General features: G+C 43.6%; 1 protein-coding gene across 1 annotated transcript in view; it reads right to left on the bottom strand.

Annotated features, from left to right (window-relative positions):
• The window catches only part of URB2 (URB2 ribosome biogenesis 2 homolog (S. cerevisiae)), a 68,336-nt gene that overhangs the window by 7,174 nt on the left and 33,707 nt on the right, over positions 1–27,455 (bottom strand). The window contains exons 4-6 of the mRNA XM_018573368.1: positions 14,939–18,251; positions 6,130–6,290; positions 1,346–1,456 (exon numbers count right to left, since the gene is read on the bottom strand). Of these exons, the coding sequence (XP_018428870.1) occupies positions 1,346–1,456; positions 6,130–6,290; positions 14,939–18,251 (3,585 nt within the window). The remainder of the gene's footprint in view (positions 1–1,345; positions 1,457–6,129; positions 6,291–14,938; positions 18,252–27,455) is intronic.

Genomic DNA, 27,455 nt, shown 5'->3' with positions numbered 1-27,455 from the left:
GTATATGTCCTCCCGTGACCCTTAAGAGAACTATGGGGAAAAACACTGACCCCATAGCTCTTTTAAGTACTGGTGCTAAGGTCTCAGGATTTGGGCTCAAGGATATGGACCCTAGCTACACAGCTGAAAGCTAGGGCCAATGAGATAGAAAAGGCAGCTAGGAATCTGAGGGCAAAACGGAGTACCACGATACTGAGCAGGTAGCGTGGAATACCTCAGGACAAGAAGCCTAAGGGTCAACCAGTGTTCACCAGAGCTCCTAAAAGTTTAGATGGGTTTTAGTTTTGTGTGTGCTGACCCCTTGAGTTCACCCTACTCAGCAGGCAGCGGGCGAGGACACCAGGAGACAAGGCCAAAGGTTGGTACACAAAAACAGCAGAAAGAGAGAAAGCAATAGCTGGCTGGAGTGCACTCGGATCACACAGGAGCAAGATCACTGTACGCTGACTAGAGTGCACAGGGGACACGTAGGTACAGGGTTGCTGGAAGCTGACAGGAGCGTACAGGATGCACAATGGGTGCCAATGGGGTCATAGGAGAACACAGGTCAAAGGAATACATTGGGATCTCAGGAACTTGAACTTACTGGAACAAGGAACACTCTGGAACAAAGGGACTCAGAGGAACTAGGAAACACCCTTGGAATATGGGGATAAACAGAGGAACCTAGGGCTAGGAATACACAATTTCTCAGGCAAGGAGTGCTAGTCTGAGCACAGCTTAAAGAAAAAGGTAAACTAGGAGGTTGAGCAGGAACTGGTCATGAAGCAAATTATATTAAACAAGTGAGATGTGGCAATGCCTAAAGCAGCCAGACCAGTAGGGCAATTATACAGGAACTGAGCACATACCTGTAGGACTACATGCAACAGAACAGCCCTAGATGCCTGTGGAACCAGGGATAAGCACATGCTTTTAGAACTACAGCATATAGTTCAGCTCTGCAGCTGAACTGTGATATATAAGGGTTATAATGCTCTTATGTTATCTAAAAAAATAAATGACCAAGCCCAATTTAAAAATGCTCAACTGTTTTCAATTAGAACATATCTTAACATATCTTAAATTTCAACAGCAGAGTATGCTACATGTTTATTTTTGTGTAATACCATTTGGTTTCATCACCTAGGTGGTAGAGAACACACCTGTTTATATGAGGCATTATTACCTTCTGAACTGAAGCAATCATCTGCATTAGAGAATTCAATTTGCTAAGAAATTTAGCAAGACAGAACAGGTTTCTTTTAATTGTGCACAGAAGCACACACGAATACTTATATAGCTAATTTGTGCAAATTTATACAAACAGAATAATATAATAGCATATATATATTATACTACTCACAACAAGTGCTGTCATAATCTGAGAGGCGGTAAACCAGAACACTTTTCCTTTGTCTTCTTTTAAAATACTATTAAGAAGCAGTTTAGTTATTGTGACGCCAGAAACTATTTCCTGCAAGACAAATAAGAAATTATCAAAAATATGATCTGCCACCAATGCATTGGGTCCAAGTAATTAAAATCTTTAGCGCTGCCCCCTCAAAACAAGGAGCTGAGAAGAGGAGCTTATTAGGCGCATCTGACACCCATCAAGTACTCCCACGCCCTTAATAGCTGGGTACCTAACTGGAGAGAAATTTGAGCACAGGCAAGTTAACATCTGAGCTAAATGCAGGTCTGTAGCCAAAGCCTATATGTACAAATGCTACTATCAGTATACATGTGTTTAAATGCATTTACTTTAACATTCACCACAAAAAGACTGACGGACACATGGTTGCTTTGCTGCATTAAATACTTACAGTAGTGTATGCCAATCCTTTTGCTTATCCCTTTGAAAGGTAACTTTTGTCAACTTTTTAGTGTTCTTCTATTATGTCACAGCACTATAAAAATCCCAAGAGAGCTGTTGGGAAAACTTTGTCTGAAAAACAACTTTTCCTGCAGTGTGTTCAGCCTGCCTAGATACAATGACATCGTCCCTTCTTTCCTAAATGACAATTTTTTTTTTTTAAACGTTTGTGTGAGTATAGCATTTGAAACTGCTATTTTTTTTTTACAGGCTGATGGGAACTTCCTATTTGCATACACTACCAAAGATGGAGTTAGGCTTTAAGTTAAAGTGTATGTAAAGGCAACTTTTTATAAATAGATTAGCAACGAGTTAAATGTAATATTTTGTCAATGTCATAATGCCTTTCTATATTTCCTGGGAACACTGTTACCAGGAGACAGAATAATGAGAAGAAATCCAAAACCAGAGCAAGAGGTAAGGGAAAAGCTTCTGATGGGAACATCTGTTCATGTGACAACTCTTTTAGGGTTTACGTTCACTTTGGAGAAATGTCCTCATTTCCAGGACAAGAAGTGAAGGTAATCTCAACAGCAGAACACAGGAAAAACAACCTGATCGAGGTTTTAACCCTTCCCACTTTATCTAAAACTAAAATGGTTTTGACTTTATATACACTTTAACTACTCTGAAACAATTTAGTAAAGAACAAACTTCAGCTGATTATTGAAGATTATGAAATTGCTGCATTTAGCTACTTTAATAAACCCAAACAGGCAAATTACTTTAAAAGTTTTTTACTTTTAAAACCTTAAAATTCAAATTCAAGGCAACAAGTGAAACCAATCATTTTCCTGTTAATGCTATTCAGCAAGCACTACAGCCAGAAATTCCACTTAGAGAACTATGAGGTGAGTGCTTTTCACTCACCTCATAGTTCTAGCCGACCTGTGACAATGAGACTGTCACAGGTCGGCTCAGTAGATCGGGAAGTGAGCGAACACATACCGTCATTCGCTCACTGCTCGATCCTGTCACAGCTCTCTGCCGTGACAGGGGAGTGGCTGGATTCCCCCCTCCGATCCTCCAGCGCTGACTGGCGGAACGGACGGGGGAGGGGGCGGGTACAGCTGGCTCTGCCTCTAGATAGGCAGAGCCAGCTGTCACTCACGCAGCTGGGTGGATCCAGACATAATTGTCGGGATCCGCTTCAGCTGCGGCGTCTCAGTATACCGCGAACTCTAGCTCGTGGTAGACTGAGCTTAGGGTAATGGGAGGACGCTAGTTTGTGTCCTCCCGTTAACCTAGGGAGAACTATGGGGAAAAGCCCTAACCCCATAGTTCTCCTTTAAATAGTCCAGCGAGAGTATGATTGTAGGAGGGAGCTTCCTGAAGCCTTTAGAATATAACTTCCTATTTCTCTCTCTCTGCTTGCTGTATTACCAGGTGCGTTTTTAATTGGTGGCTGTAAAAATAGTATTTTTGTACTCGCTGTAAAATCCTTTTCTTGAAGTTCATTGAGGTATACAGGAAGTCTTCACCATTGGGTTATACTGCAGCTTACAGGAGGATCGAACACCCTCCTACAACCACTATGCCTCAGTTTTGTAGCAAATAATACCAAGAACATGAAGAACACAAACCGCTAGTAGCAGCAGCAATCAACCGGTAATCAAACACCCCACCAGCTAAAGGGAACATAAGGCCAGGAGGAGATGCCCAAAGACAAGAAAATATGGCCACATAACCAGTGAGGAATGTCTTCACATGGGAGGGAAAACACCAAAGCATAGACCTTTAGCTTTAAAGGCTGGTCAGTATTATTCAACCAGAAGGGTGGAAAGAAAAATAATTGCCCAAATACTCACAATCTGAACTGTGGTCAACAGGGAGTAAAGCTCAAATAAAAGAAGTGGGAATGGACAAAGGATCTAGGAATGATGCCCTGGTAAAAAGGGACACTAGAGCCACCGTAGGTAGATAAGGCCCTATGCCTCAACTCCCATAAGGATGAACCAAACAAATCCATATGTAGAATGACTTACAGGGCAGACATTCACCTTGCAAAGGTGCTAACGCATCAGAATGACTTAGTTCTCCAATTGCTGTCAGCCGAGGAGACATATGTGAAACACACACCTAAATAAAAAGATTTTGTCCAGGACAGGATCACTTCTACTTCTCTTAAAACAGCAATACTTCTAGTTCATCACTGGTAATTCATGTACGCCACTGCCATAACGCTGTGCGACCGGATCCTTGTAGGAAGACCTTCCAGCATCCTCTGCACCAACAAGGTTTCTAGAACTCCTCCTCAATCTATCAGGCTGGCATCCATTGTGATGATTTTCCAGTATAAGCAGAAGAAGGGACTTCAACTCCAGAGCTAGATTCCTGAGCCCTCAGGCCAGGGACAACCTGGTCCTTGGTGTCAGGTGAATCGTTCTGTCCAAAGATTGAACCGAATTGTTCTACGCGGCTAGGATGTTTGGCTGCAGAGGATTACCGTGAGACTAGGAAAATGGTACTGGCACGACAGAGGCCACAATCAGTTGATTCTTGGACTGAAGAAAGGAGAGGTTGAAGATTTTCAGGAGAAGAAAACTCTGGCTTGAGCGATGAGTCAGTTCCAACATAGACTTCTGAAGGTTTAATATTAATGCAAACCTGTTCAGCATCTCAACTGTCCGCTCCACACTATTGGAAAGGACCTATGCCACCTGTTCCCTGAACAGGAATTCGCGCAATAATCCCACAATGGGGATGCCCTGGGACCCTAACAGGGCTAGCACAGGGGCTAGAATTAGAATACGCACGTGCAGAAGATAGACCGAATAGCAGGGTGACAAATTGGAAGTGCTGAGGACCCACAGCAAAGTGAAAGAATCGCTGATGTGCTGGAAAAAGAGGGGAAATGCAACCATGCATCCTTGATGTCTACCAAAGACATAAAGCATACCTTGTGAAGAAAGGCTATGACAGACTGGTTGGATTCCATAGGGAATTTCTGAGACCGAGTGAAGAAATCCAGGGTCTTGGGATCCAATATGCGGCAGATGCCCTATTCTGGCTTTGGAACTGTAAAAGGGTTGAAATAGAATACCTGAAGCCTTTGCGATACAGGAACTGGGGTAATAACCCCTTGCTCCAGAAGACCCACAAGGGTTACATTTAGGTCTTCAAATCTGAGTGAGGATACGGGACATGAAGTGAGGAGGTAGAGCAGGAAACTCTAATTTGTAGCCCATTGCAACCACCTCCCTTATCCAGGCATCTGAGATGCTATCCATCCAAGTGTCTGCAAAAACAAATGGTTTCCTGTGAAACTGGGCTCCTGGCTTTGGTTTGCCTCAAAGCCAGTGAGCAGTAGAAAGAACTGTTTTTGGTTAGGAAAGGGGGTGATTTTCCCAGTCTGAGGCCTAGGCTTTTCCTACTGGGGTAAAGGAGTACTCTTACCAAGTAAACCCAGTACTGTAGAAGAGTACTTTTCAGCTAGTAAAACCGTTAATGAAAATGTCCAAGGCAGCTCATTGACAGGTCACAGACCGCATACCCGACTTGTGGGAGCAGCTACACGGTCTGCATCTATGTCGGATGCAGACCGCAGAGCTGCTTCGGTGCCACACTTGGATAGATTAGTAAGGTCTGCCTCCTCCCTGCAAAAAGGTAGGCAGGAGAGGGGGCTCTATATTTTATTTGACATGCGGGGGGACTGGGAATTGTATTATATATATACACATACATATATATATACGTGTGTGTGTGTGTGGGGGGGGGGGGGGGGGGGGGGTGTTTTTATATGTGTGTGTGTGTGTATTATTTTATATTTGCAGGGGTAGTATTTTTTATGTGTAGAGGGGGAGTGTATTAGGCTCCAACAGCAAAAGATTTCCCAGCACACTCAGCAGCTAGCATGCAAAAAAACTTGTCTCACCGCTAAGGTTAAAAACAGAGGTTTAGATACACGTCTTCTGCAGAAAATGTGAAAGCCGCACCGCCTGGCCAAGGCACCCCTATATAGTGCGGTCCTACTCTAAACTATGAGAGTATCCAACAATATTTACATAATTAAAAAGGAAATGTAAAAATATATTCAATAAATAAAAAAGAGCATGGTTTTTAATAAAACACTGCACTAAATGAAAGCCTTTGGCTAATATACATATCTAAAATGTATAAGTTATAAAGTTAATGTTAAGGTAACTGATGCATGTTGATACTGCTAGGTTTGGGATGGGGATCTAGGCATCAATGGTCATGAAAACATGCAGCAAATAAAGCACACAGAAAATATTCAGGTTAGAATTTAAAGGAAAGGATAGAAAAATGTTTACCTTTTCACTGTTTTTCCACAGGTTGCCGACTTCTAGTCCTTGAAGTGTAGACTGTAGAACTGTATTAAATTCTTCACAGCTACAGCGCTCCATCATCTGATTAAATAGGTCTTTTAGCTCCTTTTCTACCATCTGAAGAATCTCATTATTGATCCAGGGCCCTAAGACAAGATTTTTTTTTTTTTTAATGGAAAACAACACACACACACACACACACACACACACACTAAACTCTCGGTTATCCGGTATTCAACTAACTAGAAAACAAACAATCCCCAGTGTACTCACTGTTCTGCAGCATGTATTATCCTGGAAACGATCATGTGCCCATTTGTCTTAATTGTGTGCAACCAAATTAGCAGGTCCAAGAAGAGTATTGGAGCGTGCGTGATAATGTACAGTACGTAATGTAAAGTAATAAAGTAGAGTACATGATGTAGCGTTATAATGTAGAGCAGCGGTCGCCAACCTTTCCGACCTCATGGACCACTAAATTCATAATTTTAAATCCCGCGGACCACTAATATGAATTTCTAATGTGTATATGGATATATTCTCATATTTTTTGTTTCCTCATATATAAATTCTCGTGTGTGTATACACACACAAGAATTTACATATGGGGAAACAAAAAATATGAGAATATATCTATATACACATACAGTATATATACACATACATACATAGGTGCGGGTGTGCCTGCAGGAGTGGCAGTGCTGGTGGAGGGAGGGTTGCCGCCCGCCCCAGCCCAATAATAATATTAATTGTTTCCCACTGGCCCTGCCTAGCTTCAGCACTGCCCCCAACCACCCCCGTGCCTCCTCTTCCCCCACACTGAGCCACTATTACCTGGCTTCTCCCCACATTTTCTATGTCCTGCAGCCTGCTCAGTCCAGGTACTGACGAGATGCCCCTCCTCCTGCAGAGCCCGCACTGTACTGAGAGCCGCGCATTCCTTGTGACAGCCACTGCTTGAGTCAGTGAGAGGCAGCCCCGGAGCCTCCGTGCCGCTTCAATGACGGCCCAGCCTGCACGGCATCAGAGGGGCCCGGGGACCACCAAAATTTTCTCAAGGACCACCAGTCCGCTGATGTATAGTACCTAACGCAGAGTACAACATAGAGTACATAAGGTAGAGTACCAACGTAGAGTACAGTAACAACATATAGTAGTAATTCTGCCATATGCTACAATAAAGCTGGCATGTTTGGAGTCTAAGATCTTCTCTACACAATCACTTTTGCAGAAGGTTTTATAACTGCGCACTGCATGTGAAGTTTGCAAAATGTTCAAGGATTGTAAATAGGGATGCACAGATACCGATACTATTATCGGTGCCGATACCGAGTATTTGGCCGAGTACTCCTACTCACCCAAATGCTCCGATGCCTAGCACAATACCCATGCTTCCGGTATCAGGAAGCCGGGCAGCGAGCCATTACACACTGCCAGACTTCCTGATCAGCCGTGAAGCCGGCTCGATGCGAACTCATCACATGGTCACTAGGCATCAGAGCTTTTGGACGAGTACTCGCCTAAATACTCGGTACTATATAACGGAAAATTGTATACTTAACTATCGGTAATTTTCCTTTCCTGGTGCATCATGGCAGCACACAATGGGTTAACGCTCAGCCTCTTAGCCCCATAGGACAAGCCCTCTGTAAGTTTTGACCCCTGTGGCTTGCAGGGTGGGCCTTGTGTGCTGCCATGATGCACCAGGAAAGGAATTACCGATAGGTAAGTATACAATTTTCCTTTTTCCTGGCACATCATGATCAAATCACACAGGGAGGGAATACTGCAAAAAGAACATTTTAATATCAGGAATACAACTAACCAGAGGAGCCAGTGGAAATAACCGTCCTGCCAAAGGCTACAGTAGTGAGAACAGCAGGATCGATTCGGTAATGCCGAACGAAAGTACTTCTGGAGGACTAGGTAGCTGCCTTGCAAATTGTTTCAGCTGACACACTGGCAGATGCTGCCCACGAAGTAGCCACTCCTCGGGTAGAATGTGCTCTAACCTCTTGAGGTGCTGGAAGGCCTTGAACAACATACGCCTTGTGGATCACTTTGACCAGCCATGAAGCCAGAGTTCTGTTGGTGGCTGCTTGGCCTTTCCTAGCGCCCCAGGGAGAATGAAGAGATTCCGAGCAGCCCTAAAGCCACGTATGACCTCGATATAGTGCCTCAGTGAGGCTGTGACATGCAGAGAATGAGGTTCCCCGGATTCTCCCACCAGGGAAGGGAGAACGATCTCTTGGTTCAGATGGAATGGAGAAGTGACCTTTGGAAGAAAGGTCGAGTTGGGGCGCTGCACTGCGCGATCCGGAAAGGACAGTAAGGCGGATCCACCCTCAAAGCTTCTAATTGAGACACGTCTTGCTGAGGTAATCGCCACCAGAAACGCCACCTTAAGAGTGAGGTGCCATACAGGAGGCCTGTGATAACGGGTGAAATGGAGACTGTGCGAGAGACTTCAACACCACTGCCATTGAGGAAATGACAATGTTCTGGGAGGCTTCAGTTTAAAACATGCCTTATGAAACTGCCTCACTAGAGGGTTGAATGACCATCTGATGCTTGTGAGCGCAGACATTGCTGAAATGTGGACTCAAGAGTGTTCCAGCTTAGACCCAGATCCAGCCCAGACTGGAGGAAACTGAGAGGCAAAAAGGTCGATCTGAGGAAGGCCCCACTTCATGACAATTTGAAGGAAGACTTCCTGATGGAAGGACCACTCGTGCGTCCCTACCAAGGAGCGACTGACATAGTCGGCCAGGGTGTTTTGGCGTCCCGGTAGATACACTGCTTGGAGGTTCCATAAATTCGCCTGTGCCCAGCACATGACAGGATCCACCTCCAGCATCATTGAGCGGCTGCGGGTACCACCCTGCCTCTGAATGTATGCAACCGCCACCCTGGTGTCCAGTCGCACGGACATGCCCCTTAGGCGAGAAGCGAATGCTCGCAGCGCCTGGAAGGCTGCCCTCATCTCCAACACGTTGGATGTGTGGAGGGCCGCAGAGAATCTCCATCTGCCCTGAGCCACCAGACGGTCGAAGTGGGCCCCCCAGCCCGAGTGGCTGGCATCCGTGGGTGACTAGGACCGGCTGTAGGGGGGAAATCAGGTGGAACCTGAGGAGGTTCTTCTGGTGAGTCCACCACCATAAAGATGACTTCATCCTGTGGGAAACTCTGATCCTCTGAGATAGGCTGACCTTGTTCCATTGGTTTAGAAATCCCAATTGAAATCCCCTTAGTTGCCAGTGGGCCCACCTTACCATCGGAATGGTGGAGGAGAGTGTACCGATCAGACTGAGGCATCTTGAAGCTGGCGTCTGACAAGTGGATATCATGTGTAAAGCCTTTAGCCGAACACTCTCCACCTTCTCCTCTTGGAGTGAGACGGTATTCCTTGCCGTGTTCAAGAGAGCCCCCTAGAAAGACCATGGATTTTGCCGGGATAAGCTGTGACTTGTGGTCGTTTACCAGCCACCCGAAACGTTGGAGTGTGGAAAGGAGAGTCTGTTGGTGATTGATTAACACCTCCTTGTCCTGGGCGAGAAGGATGATATCGCCCAGATAGTGATTCACCCTGAGGCCCTGTTCCCGAAGAAGTGCGATGACAGGAAGGATAAACTTGGTGAAGGTCCTGGGGGCTGTACAGAATCCGCAAGGGAGGCAGCAGAATTGGAAATGGAGGCCGAGGAAGGAGAAACGGAGATACTTCTGAAACTGGGCATGGATAGGGACGTGAAGGTAGGTGTCCGCCAGGTCGACGGACGACATCCAGTCCCCGGGTCTTATAAGTGGAAGAATGGTTTGAAGCGATTCCATGCAAAACCGTGGAACAATTATGTACCTGTTGAGCCTCTTCAAGTCCAACACTGGTCTGAGATCCCCAGACTTCTTTTTGACTAAGAATAGGGAAGAGTAAACTCCCATGAATCTTTCCTCTTGAGGTACTGGAGTAATCGCGTGTTTGTCCAACAAGGTCTGAATGTAGTGAAGGAAAAGCGTAACTTTGCTGGGGAGTCTGGAACCTGTGTGGGAACATAGCGGGCACGCGGAGGGGTATGGTGAAACCTCCAGCGGTGCCCCTCTGATACTGTAGCCAGTACCCAGTTGTCCTGAATGGCAGATTTCCAAGTCTGGAAGAAAAAGCGCAGGCGAGCGCCCACTGGAGGTGGTGGGGAGCCATAACTGTCAAAAAGACTTCTTCGCATTTTGCCCAGAAGGGTTCTGCTTAGGAAATTTGAAGAGCGAAGACTGAGTGCCCTTCCAGTTGCACCAAAACTCGATATGACCTGGCCTCTCTTGATCTGTCAGCTGTAAACCTCTCCACGTTTGCCCTTAGTGCCTCCTCGATGTTGTTGATCCAGAAAGCCACCGCTCTGGATACCGACGCAAGCCGCATAGCCGGCCGGCAGGTGCCCCTTGCGGCCGAGTATGCCCTTTTCAGATCCAGGTCGATTTTTCGTTCCAAGCGATCCCGAAAAGGAGACCGCATAGGAAGAGTAATGTGGCGTGCAAGACGCATAACTGCTGCGTCCACCACAGGTGGATTAACTAGATTGGAGATATCCTCCTCCTTAAGAGGGTACAGCTTGACTAGCCTGTTCAGGTTTGGTTTCTTCTCCAACTTCCTCCATTCCTCATGGACGATGCCCTTTATTTCCTCCATAAAGGGAAAGGTGTTAGACACCTTCTGTAGGCGCGGGGAAATATTTCCTTGCTGTGGATATCTCTGCAACTGGGTCCTCCCAGCTTAACGCTTCCTTGACCGCTGTGACATAGGGATCCACCAGAGAGAAATCGAAAGCTGAGCGACCCCATTCCTCTGCGTCATGTGCGTAGCCCGACTCATCGGAATCCGCAGAGAGATCAAAGGACTGGGATGAAAGTGGGTCCTGGAGGGAACGGCCTGGCCATCTGCTTCATGCATTCCCTCACAGAACGCTCCACCATGGCCGCTATGTCCCTAGGAGGGGAGACATGATCCTGTGTTGCTTCACTTATGCAATCTTGGCAGACCAATTTATCCGGCAGAGCTTGTTTGCCGCAGACCCAACACCCGTGTCGTGGGAACCCCCTGGCAGAACGGTGGGTATGAGTAGACCCATGAGTAGAGTGGGAGCGACTGCGTCCAAGTGAACTATGACTCCTGGAAGAGCGAGATCTGCGTCTGGAGCGCATCCGACTGTGGTGGGCTTCATGAGGAGGGCTGCAATAACATTAAGGAAATTGTTACCACCTTATCCTTTTTACAGAAAGAAACCACCTACCTGACCCTTACCTATTTTGTGGAGCAGTGTTTGTGGCGGCAGCTGTGTCAGCCATAGCTCTGCTAGGAAAGAGAGAGAGAGAGAGCACTATAGCATCAGGGAAAGGAGTCACCTAGGGAACCATCCCATAAGCATTAGCCAGGGCTTCCTGAGGAAAACCACCCCTCCCCCCGACATACTTGTAGCGTGGACGAGCAGCCTGAGCTGTAATGCGGCAGCAGCGAGACCTGCTGCCGATGCCGGTTTTAAATGAATTGCACGGCCGTCAGACGCAACGCGCAAGCGCAATAGCCCAACGGCCGCCATCTTGGGAGAGATAGTGTCTCCGCCCGCCATGACAAAGAAACCTATGGCGGACGGAGCGTGCTAGTGCCGACGACGACGAGGCCGGGGCAGAGAAGGCAGAGCAGACCGACACAGGGCGCCAGAGCCTAGAGAGCATTGCAGCCCTGAACGCAGATGATGCCCCGAACACTGAGAACTGGGAGCCTCCCATGGAATACCCTGTTTAAGGGCAGATGGCAGGGACTTCACCATGGGGAAGGATAACCCCAGATGGAACAGCCGAAAAAGCGGCAGGTAAGGGTTTTAAGAAAAGTTTTCAGTAATATGCATCCAGAGAGCTTGTTTGACCGGACTATAGCCTTGCAATTTATGTTAACATTTTTTAGGGACACAAAGAGCTTTCTTTTGGTGGTATTTAATCACCACTGTGGGGGGGGGGTTTTCTTTTTTACTATATAGTGAAAAAAGTACCGTAAATTTCGGGGGGAAAAATGTTTTCCCAACGTTATGTTAAAAAACATTTATTCTTACCCAATTCTTTTGTAAAATATAAAAGACGGGGTCACGTCGGAGACACCAAAGATGTGAAGCCTTAAAATTGCGAGCACCCGTGAAAATGCAAAAAAAGAACACACCGAAAATTGGCCATAGGCGACGCTTTAAACGCTTTTACTGCTCATCAGTTTAGTGCTATCAGTGATTAATAGCCCTAAAATGATTGCTCCCACGCCGACGTTCGCGGTGGTATGTAACATGTCGTTTTTGCACATAGGCGCCCCCAATGCAAGCTTGCGTGTGTATGTGCGGGGCGTGGGACTTAAAAAAATTTGTTTCAAAAAAAAAATTATGCTTTCATTTTTTATCTTATTTTAATTATTTTTTTACACTTAACTTTATTGCTATCACATAGGGGACTAAGAAGCTCCCTATGTGATATCCAATTTACATGACAGGTCCTCTTTATGGAGATATCAGGGGTCTTCAAGACCTGTCACCTAGGACCCCCAGAGATCTCTGCTTCATCAGCTTCTCAAGCTGGAGAGTGACAGCAGAATGCGGAAGTGATGTAATATACATCACTTCCTGCATCGTGTACCGATCTCCATTTGATCTCCTGTCACAGAGCAGCCATGCTGCTCACAGCGGATCTCGGGACCGTGACAGATGCTGCTAATACAAGCCATCGGGAGTCTCTAGAGACGGCCGAGCACTTGAATGTAAAGCTCCTGCCAGCTGTTTAATTACAACGGCCGGACGGGAAGCTACTCGTCGGGCTCCAACGTCCTCTCGTCAAAGACGAGAGGACGAGTGGATTTTTCAATCCCTGTATATTATATCAACTAAGCAGAGAAAAAATCCCCTGTGTACTCACTGTTCTGCTGATCTGCGGCATGTGTTATCCTGAAAACGATTGTGTGCCTATTTGTCTTAATTTGCTTTTGTTTACTGCATTTCAATATTAAGAATAAAAAAAGTGATAAAAAAAGAAGTAAAAAAATAAAATGAAACATTATTAAAAAAAGTAAAAGAACAGAAATACATATTTTAAAGAGTAAAAAAATAAAATGAAGTAATAAAAAATAACCCTGCTGCCCTTGCCATTCTTCGTGGGGGGGTTTGGCGGGGAGGGGGGTGCATTGAGGAACCCAGCCTTGAGGCAGTAGAGTAAATCCGGCCTGTTAACAACATACAGATGTTAACCACTTGAAGTTCGTGCTGCGGTACTTTAACTGACATTTATTCCGTCATGCAACGCTGTACTGAAATTAATTTTATACCATTTTTTTGGGACAGATAGAGCTTTCCTTTGGTGGTATTTAATCACCACTGGGGTTTTTATTTATTACTATATTAAGGAAAATTTACCGCAAATTTACAAAAAAACTGTTTCCCCTATATTAAATTATAAAACATTTATTATTACCCAATTTTTTGGTAAAATATAGAAGACGGGGTCACGTCGGGTAAAAAAAACACCAAACATGTCAAGCCTTAAAAAATCCCCAAAATTGGCCATAGCCGATGCTTTAAAAGCTTTTACCGCTCATCAGTTTATTGCTATCAGTGATTGATGGCCCTAAAATCACTGCTTTTGCTCCGACGTTCGCGGCGATATGCAACATGTGTAGCGCAATTTTTACGTTTACATGTGCGTAAACGTGGTGGGACTTCAAATTTTTTATTTTTTTAACTTTTTTTTTTTATACGCGACTTATTTTTTTTTAACACTTAATGTTATTGCTATCACATAGGGGGATAACAATCACTCTATGTGATAGCACAGGCACACTGACAGGTCCTCTTTATGGAGACATTAGGGGTCTGTAAGACCCCTGTCACTTGGGGACCCCCAAAGAAGCTGATCTTCTCTCTGGCAATAGCAGCCAGATGACTGACAGGTGAATGCGGAAGTGATGTATCACTTCCGCATTCACAGTACGGAGGGAGGTCAGCAAGGAGGAAGATGCTGATCTCCCTCCCATTTTACCTCCTGACATCCTCCCAAGCCGGTCCGGGCCACAGATGGGTTAGCGTATCCCGGGATTGGAGGAGGAGGGGGGTGCGGCGGCACTAGTTTAGGAGGAGGGTGCGCAGCCACAACATACAAGCAATCGGCGGCTATATAGCCACCAATCATTTGTATGTCAAACAGCCGGTAAAGGCTCTGGAGAATGGACGGGTTTTTTCTGCCTGGGCACGCGCGAGCAGGAAAAAAGAAAAGCCGTCTAATTACGACAACCCACCGATGGGACTTTGCCGTCCGTCCGTTTTTTCAGTGGGCGGACGGCAATCGGTTAAAATACCACTTCCTGTTATGCCTGCACAGAGCAGGATCACCTTGAAATAAACTTTGCCATTCCGGACTTGTAGGTTTAAATATTTCTAGATAAATGATAGCACACAACATAGGAAGATGCATTGCCCAAGAATGCATGCTTAGGAGCACAATCCATTGGCACTAGCCTCATCTTGGATAAGCAATATCCATGAGCCAATGTCAGGGAAATGATCATATCATGCCGATGGATAACTTTGTGGGAAAGCAAGCAAGCAAGCAAGCAGGCAGGCCGACAAGCAGGCACACCCATGTTATTCTGTTGTCCATGGCTTAAAAAAAAAAAACAACAACAACAAAAAAACCTTGCCTGAAGAGCTTCAGGTTAACTGTATAAACCAAAGCAGACAAAATTCTTATTTTATACATAATTTAAAAACAGATGAAAAATACTTACTAGAAAGTAGTTTTTTCACAGAATTAAATATAGAGCCGACTAGCATTTGTTGGGCACTGTAGATTTCTTCTACGGTAATGCTTATTAGCAAATAACGGAAGGCAGCTTTCAGAAACAGAGTTTGTCTCTCAGCATATGGAAGTTCTCTCAGAATTTGTAAGCAGAAACTTCTGTAGACTATAATGTTCTGAGCTTTGATTTGATCTTGGCAACTAAGTTCTGCTTCAAGAAGAGTGGTTGTACAGGATACGAGGAATGAAGGTAAAATCTGAGAAGGAGCACTGACTTTGAGACATTGCTGAACAACTATATGCATAGTAACAACTGACTGCTGCAACAAAGCACAAAATGTTTCAATCTTCTTTTTATCTGCAATGTGTTCTTGGATACAAGTTGTTAGGACTCTGCATAATCCACTGAGAACAGAAATAAGTAACTGACCTATGCAAGAGTTCCAGTCTTTGCTTTTGGGATCTGGGACAAATTGAAACACGAATTCTGCAAATTTCTCTAAGTTCAGGAGGCAGCTCTGTTTCCGCTCTAAGACCACAGCAAGCAGTGTGTCAAAAAAAGACTGCACAACGGAAACAAATTCAGGCCAGTACAGTTTGTTTTCTGCATCAGTCAACTGCAATTCATTTAGCTGAAAGCTTATGATAACAGTTTTTAGAATGTCACTAGCAAAGAGCAGTTTGAATAAAGATTTGGAATGTTTACCATTTAAAAGGCATATCATAAGTCTATAGCAAACACCTGCAAGTTGGAGACTCCTAAGGCTTGTTGCCCTTGCTATAGACAACAGCATAAAAAAGCAGCGACACTGGTCTGAGGGTGTCAGGCTGTCCGGTTTTAATGCAGAAAAAAATTCTATTAGATTGCCAAGATGGTTTATTTCAGAATCACATAATTCAACAGATTTAGTTTCTTTAGTCATTGACATTATATACTGTACGACAACTTCCAAATTTGTCACACATCCAGATATTTTATGACCGAATGCATCCGCCACATCACTGGCAGAGAATTTAGCTCCTTTACTGTAGGATGAAAGAAAATCTTCATGCCAATTTAAGTCTTTAGCAGAGAGAAAATCACAAATAACATTTAAAACATTTTTCTCTTTTAGGGCCATGGCACATTTGTTAATAATGCTGGTTATAAATGCACACTGCAATACAGGTAGCTCGGAAAAATGATCACTTCTCAGTAAAGCCATTGAAATATCCTCGAATGAAACTGAGCTTTCTTTGTCCGTTTGGTCTTTTGTGTACTGTGCGGGTAGAATACTTTCTAGCAGAAAGTCTGTTATACTGTAGATATTTGCCAGTGGAATATAGGGAAGGATAATTAGAAGATTTGATGCAATAAGGTGCCAGTGAGCAACATGGAATGAACTTGTATCAACTAGGTTAACATTTCCACTCCAAGGTTTGTAATGTTTCGGCACCTTAAGTTCACTTACCGGATGAAAAATTAGAAATGCAGCATTCTGAAGAGCAAGTTGCATGCATTCAGTTGGAGAGGCATAATGCATTAGAATAAACTTCATTTTCTGAATAGAAAGCAGCTCCAAGTAAAACTTGCTGACTGGGTTTGATTCAGTGCAATGTTTATAGACTTCATTCCAACAATCTTTATCTCCACAGAACACTGAAAAATCCCACCCTTCAATCGGTGATTCCAAAAGAAGGGGCAGTTCTTTTATCTGTGATACATATTTAATGCAATTCAGTTTAGTTACAGTATTTACTTCTACCCACGTGTAGAGAAGCAAAAGGACAGCATCACAGAGTTTAGGTAGCCAAGCCAAAGATACAATGTTTACACTAACCTCCTTAACAAAAGTTAGGGAAGGCATTATCAGCTTATCCATCATTTGTTTCATAAGATCATGGAACCTTGCTAGAACAGGCGTTGGAGTATAATTGTCTAAACTCTTCATGTTAAACAACAAGCATTGCAGGAGAGAGCTGAGAGAGACCAATTTCAAAGAAACATCTGGGTCATCTTTAATGTCTGGAAGGACATCACAACTACACTTTTCCAGAATAATGGCCCACACATCCAAAATCTGATTAGGAGGCAGCTGAATAAGAAAATCAGCAAGTTTCTCACTCAGACTAGAAGTTATAATAGCATTTCTTAATTCATCAGCTGCAGGACGGCATATCAATATCACAACTTCCTCAAACAGTTTTGGAAACTGCCGAAGCTTAGTATAAGTCTGGAGAAGGCTTGAAATTAAAGATTCCTGTGCTTTTCTAATGCGCAGATCTGAAATGTCTGCATCAATCCATGCACATGATAATAGGTCATCAAGGTCTGGTTCAACGATGAGGTGATTTAATAGGATTAAACTTCTCAAGCATCGAAACCAAGATTGTGTAGAAGTGCAGGGATTACATATCAGCATTTCTGCTAGTTTACGATAGAACTGGTACTGAACATCCTTATGCCTTATGTGGTCTTCCGCAACATTGTATATGTCATGACTGAGAGCAAGGTTCAGTAGCTGTTCTAATGCAGGAAGACCTGCAGAGTAACCTGAAAAAGATGTTGCCTTGTCTTCCTGCTGAAATTGAATAGTTGATTGAAGGCACTGAAACAGCTTGACAAGCATGTAAAAGCAAAATATTTCCTTTCCATCTTTGCAATACGAGTCTAAAAACAATTTATATATAAGAGAAACAGAATTGGCTAAGAGTGAAACAGAGCTGTTTGGGTTACAGAAGTTGCAATCCTCTAGTTTTGACAAGATGGAGGATACAGGTGTCAGAAGTATTTTAGGTGATATCTTTTTCTTCTCTGATATGTCTCCTTCAACAAGAAGCTCTTCTTTGTATGAAGCCAAAAGTTCTGGCTGAAAAAGGGCACTATAAAGAACAGTCTCAATGTTACTGCGGATGTCCTTGATTAGTTGGTGGCGTATTTGACTATCATCATCCTTACTCCAAACACGAACATTCAAGGTATTCCTTAACAGCAGACACGGTTGAAAAAGTTGTGCCATCACATATGTAAAAACTCTATTTGGATTACTTTGCTGTCTCTGTACTTGAAGATATTGATTGAATGACAAGTGAAGGATTTTAAGTACTTGACTTGTGAGGAGTTGTTCAGATTGGTTGTTCAAGCAACGGCAAGCCAAAGTGCACAGTTTGTTTAATAAGTCTACCATCAATTCATATTTTGTTGTGTAGACAAAAGCAAGGGCAGGAGTAGAGAGAACAGTTTGACAGCAGCTTAAAATGGTTGCAATGTCAGCTGGTGGGCCTTGTTGCACAGATGATAAAGAAATGAAGTCATTCATAACCTAAAATTAAGAAACATTTTAATTAATAAAATGTACAATTTATCAAATTTATAATATATATAAAACATATATAAAACATATGAGCTGTAAGCTTTGTACTGTTTTCTTCAGCAGACTTCTGGCTATCCAGTTAAAGTGATCCCGTTTACGGGGCTGTAAAGGTGCCCCCCTCAATGGTAAATTACATCAGGATCGTGAGCGGGAGTAGATCAGGCAATACCCACTCCCTAATCTTCTCTGAAATGAATGAATACAGAAGAGCTGTGCTCTCAGCACCTCTGGGTTCAGAGCCGTCAAATTCTTGTCTGAAATGCCAGGTAAAAAGTTGATCAAGCACAGTGCAGTGCTGGATTGGTTGAAGTGGAGGGCAGCGGTCTAATATTGTCACAGGTCGGCTAGAACTATGAGGTGAGTGGAAATCACTCATCTCATAGTTCTCCTTTAAGAGAACTTGCCATCTGCCAAATGCTACCACATGGAGACAGGTTAGAACCTTTGTGATAGCAATAAAATTAAATCAACATAAAACACACTGGGTGCTGCCGCTAACATTGTAGTGAGCAATAATTCTCAGCCATTGCTCGCTGTTATCTCTAAATTGATGACATGTAAAGGGTTTTACAGCTCAACATATGGGCAGTTTTGAGTACTGTAGGCTTTTGCCATTTTGCAGGTGTACACAATTTTAAAGATTGATATGTTTGGGAATGATATTGTGTTTGTGTGTATTAAAATACTTTTTGTGTATTTATTTCCTGAAAATATAGATTTAATTTAAATAGCTGCGAAAATATTGTGCAGCATATAAAAAATTGCAACTGCCACAATTTTATTCTACAGTGCATCTGCTTTTATAAAAATAAATTGTTTGGAGGATTTAAGGAATTTAAATGTGTGAAAAATGTAAACATCTCTCGCAAATCAAACTGGTTAAAGGCCCTTCAAGTACAGAAAAAATAGGATTTTTGTACTCGCCATAAAATCCTCTTCTCTACGTTCATTGAAGGACACCGTGAAGATTGTAGATCTGAAAACCACCGGGTTATAGCGCCACCTGCAGGAGTGGGACACTAGGCACAAAACAAAAAAACAGCCTAGGGGCAGTCTCTGCTGGTGGCCAACCACACACCTACTAACCAAGCGTCAGTTAGTAACAAGCAGTAGGAGAAGACACTCCCACACACATATAGAGGGCGGGTACTTTGTCCTTCAATGGATACAGAAAAAAGGATTTTACAGCGAGTAAAAAAATCCTATTTTCTCTTCCGTTCATTGCAGGATACAGTAAAGATCATAGATCTGGAATCACTGGGATGTCACAATGCAGTGAAGAATAACAAACAAAACCCCTAAACATGAGGGGGTTGGCCAACAACAGAGGCTAGCCCTAGGCTGTTTTTTTTGTTTTGTGCCTAGTCTCCTACTGGTGGCACTATAACCCATTGGTTCCAGAGCTACCATCTTCACTGTGTCCTTCAATGAACAGAAGAGAAATAACTGTTGATTTTCTAGAAATGCACTCAGTTCCTAAAGTCCTGTTGTGGGCTTACAACAGGGACCATTTTCTGTGCTTACGACACTTATTATTCCCTAATCCAAGGTAAGAACTATGAGGGCTAATTAGAATACTTTATATACAATGGGAATGTGCACAGGAGAGCTCTGAATTTCTGACATAAACAACAGCTTTTTTTTTGCACTTAATAAACAGATGTAACAAAACACTTTCAATTTTATTTTTAACATACCGTATATACTCGAGTATAAGCCGTCCCGAATATAAGCCGAGGTACCTAATTTTACCACAAAAAACTGGGAAAAAGTATTGACCCGAATATAAGCCGAGGTACCTAATTTTACCACAAAAAACTGGGAAAAAGTATTGACCCGAATATAAGCCGAGGGTGGGAAATGAGGCAGCTAATGGTAGATAGATACCAATATAATTAACTGAATATTTATTTAAAAGAAAAACAATAACCTAGCTCTGTAAGTGGAAAAGGGGGTACAGGGCTACATATTATGTACTACGGATCATTTACCCCATTCATATTAGCAGAGGATAATTGTAAATCTATTGTTCAGTGCATTCTATATGTAGTATATAGTACATGTACATATAGAGTGCCTGCAACAATACATTTACAATGATCCTCTGCTAACATGAATGGGTTAAATGATCCATAGTACAGGGCTACATATTATGTACTACGGATCATTTAACCCATTCATGTTAGCAGAGGATCATTGTAAATGTATTGTTGCAGGCACTCTATATGTACATGTACTATATACTACATATAGAATGCACTGAACAATAGATTTACAATTATCCTCTGCTAATATGAATGGGGTAAATGATCCGTAGTACATAATATGTAGCCCTGTACCCCCTTTTCCACTTACAGAGCTAGGTTATTGTTTTTCTTTTAAATAAATATTCAGTTAATTATATTGGTATCTATCTACCATTAGCTGCCTCATTTCCCACCCTCGGCTTATATTCGGGACGGCTTATACTCGAGTCAGCGTCAGATGTCTTCTTACTTACCTCGCCGAGCGTCGCGTCACTGCTGCTCCGGTGGGCGGCGCTCCGAGCGGGGTCATCGGAGCAGCAGTGACGCGACGCTCGGCGAGGTAAGTAAGAAGACATCTGACGCTGACTCGAGTATAAGCCGAGGGGGGCACTTTTCAGCCAAAAAAATGGGCTGAAAATCTCGGCTTATACTCGAGTATATACGGTACCAAAAGAAAGCAAAAAAAGAGATGTATATTGTAAAGAGTTTACATACATAGCCCTTTTGCTGCCGGACCATGCCCTACACTTTCCACCTCCAATAGCCAAGCCATTTTAATGTTTTCTTTTGTAATTTTTCACTTACAGCTTTGAAAGTTTGTAATAGAACCCCCAAACGTAATTTTCTAAAAGTAAAAAACATGTAGAATTGAAAGATGGTGCTGTTAATTTTGTATATTCTGTGATAACTGCGCAAAAGTATATTAAAGCAATATTTTCAAAAAAGATAAAACAAAAATCATTATTAGTGCACATAAACACAATATAACTGTATTAAGTTCATAAATAACAAATAGGGATGCACCGATACCGATACTAGTATCGGTGCCGATACCGAGTATTTGGGTGAGTACTCGTACTCGCCCAAATGCTCTGATACCTAGCAGGAGTACTTCCTGTATCAGGAAGCCGGTCATCTCGTCATTACACTCTGCCCGGTTTCCTTATTGGCCGGGAAACTGCTCCATGCTCTCTCGTCACTTGTGATGAGAGAGCATGGAGCCGACTTCCCGGCAAATCAGGAAGCCGGGTAGCGTGTAATGACACGCTGCCCTGCTTCCCGATTGGTCAGAACGCTAGCCAATCCGGAAGCCGGGTGCCGTGTAATGATGCAGCGCCCGGCATTCTGATTGGCCGGGAAGCCGGCGTCATGCTCCCTCGTCATCTCATGAATCATAATATTAAGAAACTGACCTAAAATCATTAGTTTGTATTGCTTTTAGAAAAAATGTGACTTGGTCCTTTAAGAAAAAGTATCGGTAATTGGTATCAGCGAGTACTTGATCAAGAGTATCGGTACTCGTACTCCGTCTTAAAAAAGTGGTATCGGTGCATCCCTAATAACAAATATTTCTAAATTTTAAAATCGTGCCTTTTGGCAAAATGATTAAATGGAGGGAATACTGTAAATAGGAGATTTACGCTAAAAACCTCAAGGCTGGCTGCACAGCTATGTGTTGTGGTAACGTGTTACCGCAATGTATAAGACTGTAAAATCTGCTGTGTAGTGCCATTAATTTTGAATGGCATCCCAAAGCACTTTGCTCACCAATTAAATGCATGTGTGTTTCAACAAACCACAATGCACAGATTGGAACCAAAGTTCATGTCTGAAAAAGAAAATATGTCTATTTTTTTTTTAACACTGTTGTGTGTTGGAACCCTATTTACAGAAAAATGGGCTACATAGTATATATTAAAAAGGAGAACTACGGGGCAACATTTTTTTTCCCATAGTTCTCTTTTCGGTCAAGGGAGGACATATACTGGGTTCTCCCGTGACCCAAATATTGCCCATTATATGCCGAGAGCGCCGCAGCCGGGGCGGATCCCGACAATACTGTCGAGATCCTCCCAGCTGGCTGATTGACAGCTGGCTCTGCCTCTCTATAGCTATTGCACCCACCCTCTGCTGCTGTCAATCACTAGAAAGGGACCTGATGGGAGAACTTCAGGTCCCCCTCTGCTGATTGGCAGCAGCAGAGGGCGAGTCAAATAGCTAGTTTGCTATTGCAAAGTGAAATAGCCAATAGGAATCTAGATATGCATTCCTATGGTGTTTTTTATTTCTGACTTACGGCGACCCGTAAACTAAAAAAAAAAAAAAACGGCACATGGAAAGGTTTACACTGCTCAATTGAGCAGAGTAAACCTTTCCGGATGAAAGTGTTTCTCTCCCAGGGCGGCCGGGAGCCGACCCCGGGCAAATCGTCATTCGACCACCAACGGGGTTGCGACCCACAGGTTGAGAACCGCTGCTGTAGAGGGAAGTATCCAGTGGCAGAACTATCACCATAGCGACCCAGGCGGCTGCTATGGGGCCCAGGGCACAGGTGGCCCGGCCAGTACAAGAAACAAAAGGGGTCCCTCTAATGCCGTACAGGCCGCCTGGGTCGCTATGGCATCGGAGGCTCTGGGGCTGTCACTGACTCAACAGCAGCTGTGACAAGGAACACGCCGCTGTCCATATCACTAACAACCCATCAGTGATCTGTGCAGCGGCGCGTTCCTCCTCACAGCCACGGCTGAGTCAGTGACAGCCACGGAGCCTCAGTGCCTTCAGTACAAGTCCTGCCTCCCTGCAGGTCCTCCTGCCTCCCGTACAGTGCGGGCTCTGCAAGAGACAAGGCGTCTTTTCAGTGTCCAACCTGAGCAGGCTGGAGGACAGAGTGGGGAAGGACATGGGGGGGGGAGGGGTCTTTGAGTCAGGATAGTGGGGTCCAGTGCACTGTAGAGTCCTGTGCCTTCAAGAGTCCTACGTCATTGTAGAGATCAAGGTCCAGTGTGTTCCAGTATGTTGCAGAGTCCAGTGCATTGTAGAGTCCAGGGTCCATCACATTCCAGTCCAGTGCATTGTAGAATCCAAGGTCCAGTGCGCTCGAGTCCAGTGCATTGTAGGGTCTAGTGCGTTCCAGAGTCCCATGCATAGAGTCCATTGTAGAGTCCAGGGTCTAGTGCGTTCCAGAGTCCAGTGGCGTAACTACTACCATAGGCTAGGCCCCGACCGGCCTGGATCGCCTCGGTATACCCGATGGCAATGTGGACGGGCCAAACTCAGGCAGAGGCGGCCCTCTATTAAGGCATATTAGAAGGCGGCTCGCTGTGGCCTCCCAGGGCCCTAGTGAGGAATGACCAGTCGCCTGAATAAAGAACCTCATCTACTGCGCCCACAGCCACCAGTACAACTCTGCAGACCACTGGTGACCAAGGACCCACACTGGCCACTTGAGAGCCCACACTGACCAAACGAGAGCTTGCACTGACCAACCGTAAGCCCGCACTGACCAACCGTAAGCCCGCACTGACCAACCGTAAGCCCGCACTGGCCACCTAAAAAGCCAGCACTGGCCACCTAAAAAGCAAACGCTGGCCACCTAAAAAGCCAAGGCAAGTCAAGGGAGGACAGGCCACCTAAAAAAGCCAGGTCAAGTCAAGGGAGGACAGACGCTAAAGAGCCTGCACTGGCCCCCTAAAAAGCCTGCACTGGCCACCTAGAGAGCCTCAATAGCCACCTGAGAGCCCGCACTGACCACCTGAGAGCCCACACTGGCTACAAAATTTTGCTATTTGGGGCCCTGTGACTTCTAGTTACGCCCCTGTAAGTACCAGTGGGTCAGGGAGCATAAACGGGCAAAGTGACGTTTCTTTAACATGTGTAACATGTGCACTGCAATACATTGGACATATATAAAGGAGGTGTCAACAAGGCCAGTGCATGGTGGTGCTATTGTCACGTGTCTTACACACTATATGGCAGTGGACTATACATGCTGTGATTTGTGATGCTCTGCATTGTGTTGGCGAGTTGAGGTGCATTGGCAACCTATTTGAATTAATGGGTTCCCTTAACACAACACACAATAACATGCACCTTTAATGTGTGCGAACATGTGTGTATCTTATTTTATTATTATTAGTTACTCGTAAAAGTATATACACCAATGAGACAAGTCTTCTTTAGGGATATCTCTGACCCTGATGTTTCACATATGAGCTACAAAAAGAGATTAGGGACACAGACTCTTTCTTAGCTGCACTTTAAGTTCATTCACAAACTGGAGATCAGTAAAGATGTCTCACGTTTACTGGTCTCTGTCAGTTCCTGAATGAACTCGGAAATGCTAGGTACCGTTAGCCACCAATCAAAGCCATTCACAAATTGGTAAGTCCAGGGTACTTCTCTGCTATAAATTAATTGTTGATGCAGAGACCATGAGCTTATAGCCTAAGGAAATGATGCTGACAAAAGGGTTGCAGAGCCATCCTGCAGCAAGCAGTTCTGCTCTGCTATGTCAGAACTTTTGATATAAAATTTGTATGAAAATAAAGAGATCAAGTTCATCTCAAACTTAAGACACTTGTGTATAACATTACGAGAAAACCAAATAAAAGTGTGTACACAAGCTTACACGCGAAGACAATGAAAAACACCTGAGATGTTTGCCTTGTACTCCTAGGACTATTGTATCTTAGGTATGGTCTCTGGAAGGTATGGTCTCTGGAAGGTAAACAGAGGTTTACTGACCAGGCTATAAAATTTGGCCAAGGCCTTTGCTCAAGTTGGAAGTTATCACACTAGTCAAGCTTTGCTTAAATATATGACATGACTATTAGGGATGCACCGATACCGGTTTTTCGGTATGGAGTACCGATATTTTTTTTCAGTACTCGACGATGCCGAAAGTCCCATAAAGAAAGACCGGTGGCATGTAATAACTCGCCACCTGGCTTCCTGATTAGCTGGGAAGCCAAGCGGCTTGTAAAGACTCGCCACCCGGATTCCCGATTAGCAGGGAAGCCATCTCCATGCTCCCTCGTGGATGATGAGGGAGTATGGAGTCTGCTTTCTGGCTAATCAGGAAGCTGGGCGCTGTGTAATAATGTGTAGCCTGGGCTTCTCCTGGTCGAGAAGCTGGCCAATCAGGAAGGTGAGCAACAAGACATTACACGGCACCCAGCTTCCTGAATGGCCGTGAAGCCGTCTCCATGCTCCCTTGTCATCAGCTGACGAGGGAGCATAAAGCTGGCTTTCTGGGCAAAAAGAAAGCCGGGTGGCGTGTAATGACGTGCTGCCCGGCTTCCTGATTGACCGGGAAGCCGGCTCAAAAAGTGACGAGGGAAGATGGAGCCGGCTTCCTGGCCAATCAGGAAGCCGGGCAGCGTGCAATGACTCACTGCCCGGCTTCCTGATACTGGAAGTATCGGGCTAGGCATCGGAGCATTTGGGCGAGTACGAGTGCTCGCCCAAATACTCGGCATCGGCACCGATACCACTATCGGTGCATCCCTAATGACTATTTAAACAGATATCCTAAGAGATGGACTGGTACAAATCTTAAAAGGGTCAAAAGTTGAATGAAAATGTTTTATATAAAAGACCTTCTGCATATCAAAAGAATTCAAGGACTAAGGTGAAGAATAACACTAAAACGTAAGAGAACATATTCTCTTATATCGTTAAAGAACAGGTCTGTTTGTGAGAAATTGACACACAAGTATCTTATACATAACCTGTTCTATCAATCAACCACCTAAAACAATCAAATATCTACATGTTCATGGTGAAATCTAGAGAATGTAATAATAGATAAGTAACTGATTTCAAATTTTTTATGAAGCTTATTGTTTATTTTGTATCTTGCTACTATGCAAGTCCTTTTTGATAAGTTTCATAAATTATCATGAATAAACCAACTTACCACAACCAGAGATTCAATAATTAAAATGAGGCTGATAAAATGTATTATTAAATTGTCACTTATAAAATCTTAGGAACAGAATATTGAAAGAATATATAACAGTTATTCATATACCTCCCACTATATTTATGATTATATTAGTAGGTATAAAATATAACACATTTAAATGTAGCATATAAGTGAAGGTACGATCATTCAGATTAGCCTGATACACAAATCACTTTATATAAATATATATTTATTGATTTCTCTTCATAATTATTTTTGAAAAGGTAAAATAAGGATTGGTAGTACTAGAGGACCACGTGCAGGACAGGTAACATTATTGCCTGTGTATACAACTGGTTAATGAATAAGTCATTATACCAATCAGATGCTAGTAGCAGCCCACAGTAACTCCCATAAGAAGTTCTGAAGATAAAGGAAACATCTAGCATAAATAAGGTATGAAAAATGGAGAAAGGAGGTTCTTAGCTCTCTGGATGGAGGGGATCCCGCTTGTACCATCAACCCTCTATCATCACATCATAAGAATAGGCCAGTATCGAATCTCTGGTCAACTTTGAATCATGGTGATAATGTATAATTTTGCTTATTAAAATATATATTAACCCCTTCGTGACGGGAGACGTACAGTGTACGTCCCGTCACAAAGTGGCTATATGACTGGCCACGTACACTGTACGTGCCGAGTTATATTAGCCTCTGTAATGCTGGTAACTGCTGATTCTCAGCAGTTCCAGTCATTAATTAATGCCTCACTATTGAGACATTCATTAATGAAATAGTTAAGCTTTTTTAAAAGCTTCTTTCTTTCATTAATGAAAGAATGAAGCCTTTACATTCAGATACGGGTTCGCTACCGTATCTGACAGCTGAAGATAGCAGAGAGGTAGCAGTGACTCACCTCTCTGCTATTCGTTTTGACAGCTGGAGAGCCTGGCCCGATGTTAAATGATACATTTTGTATCTAGTGGTTGAAATGTATCTCGAGTGAAATGTATCATTTCTGATCGTCTAGGAACGCTCAAAGACCTTTAGCTAGATCTGATTCTGACATGCTGTCAGGATCAGTCTCTAAAGTTATTATTAGCTGTTCCTAAGCTTGGAGCAGCCTGATAATAACTAAAAATTTTAAAAAGTTACTTTATTAAGCAGTCATAGTGATTGCTTGATATAAACTGACAAAAAAAAAAAATATATTTTTTT

The sequence above is a fragment of the Nanorana parkeri genome, unplaced genomic scaffold (assembly GCF_000935625.1).
Source record: "Nanorana parkeri isolate BGI_ZX_2015 unplaced genomic scaffold, ASM93562v1 scaffold2349, whole genome shotgun sequence".
In the NCBI taxonomy this organism is placed as follows: domain Eukaryota; kingdom Metazoa; phylum Chordata; class Amphibia; order Anura; family Dicroglossidae; genus Nanorana; species Nanorana parkeri.
This window is presented reverse-complemented; position numbering and strand designations above follow the sequence as displayed.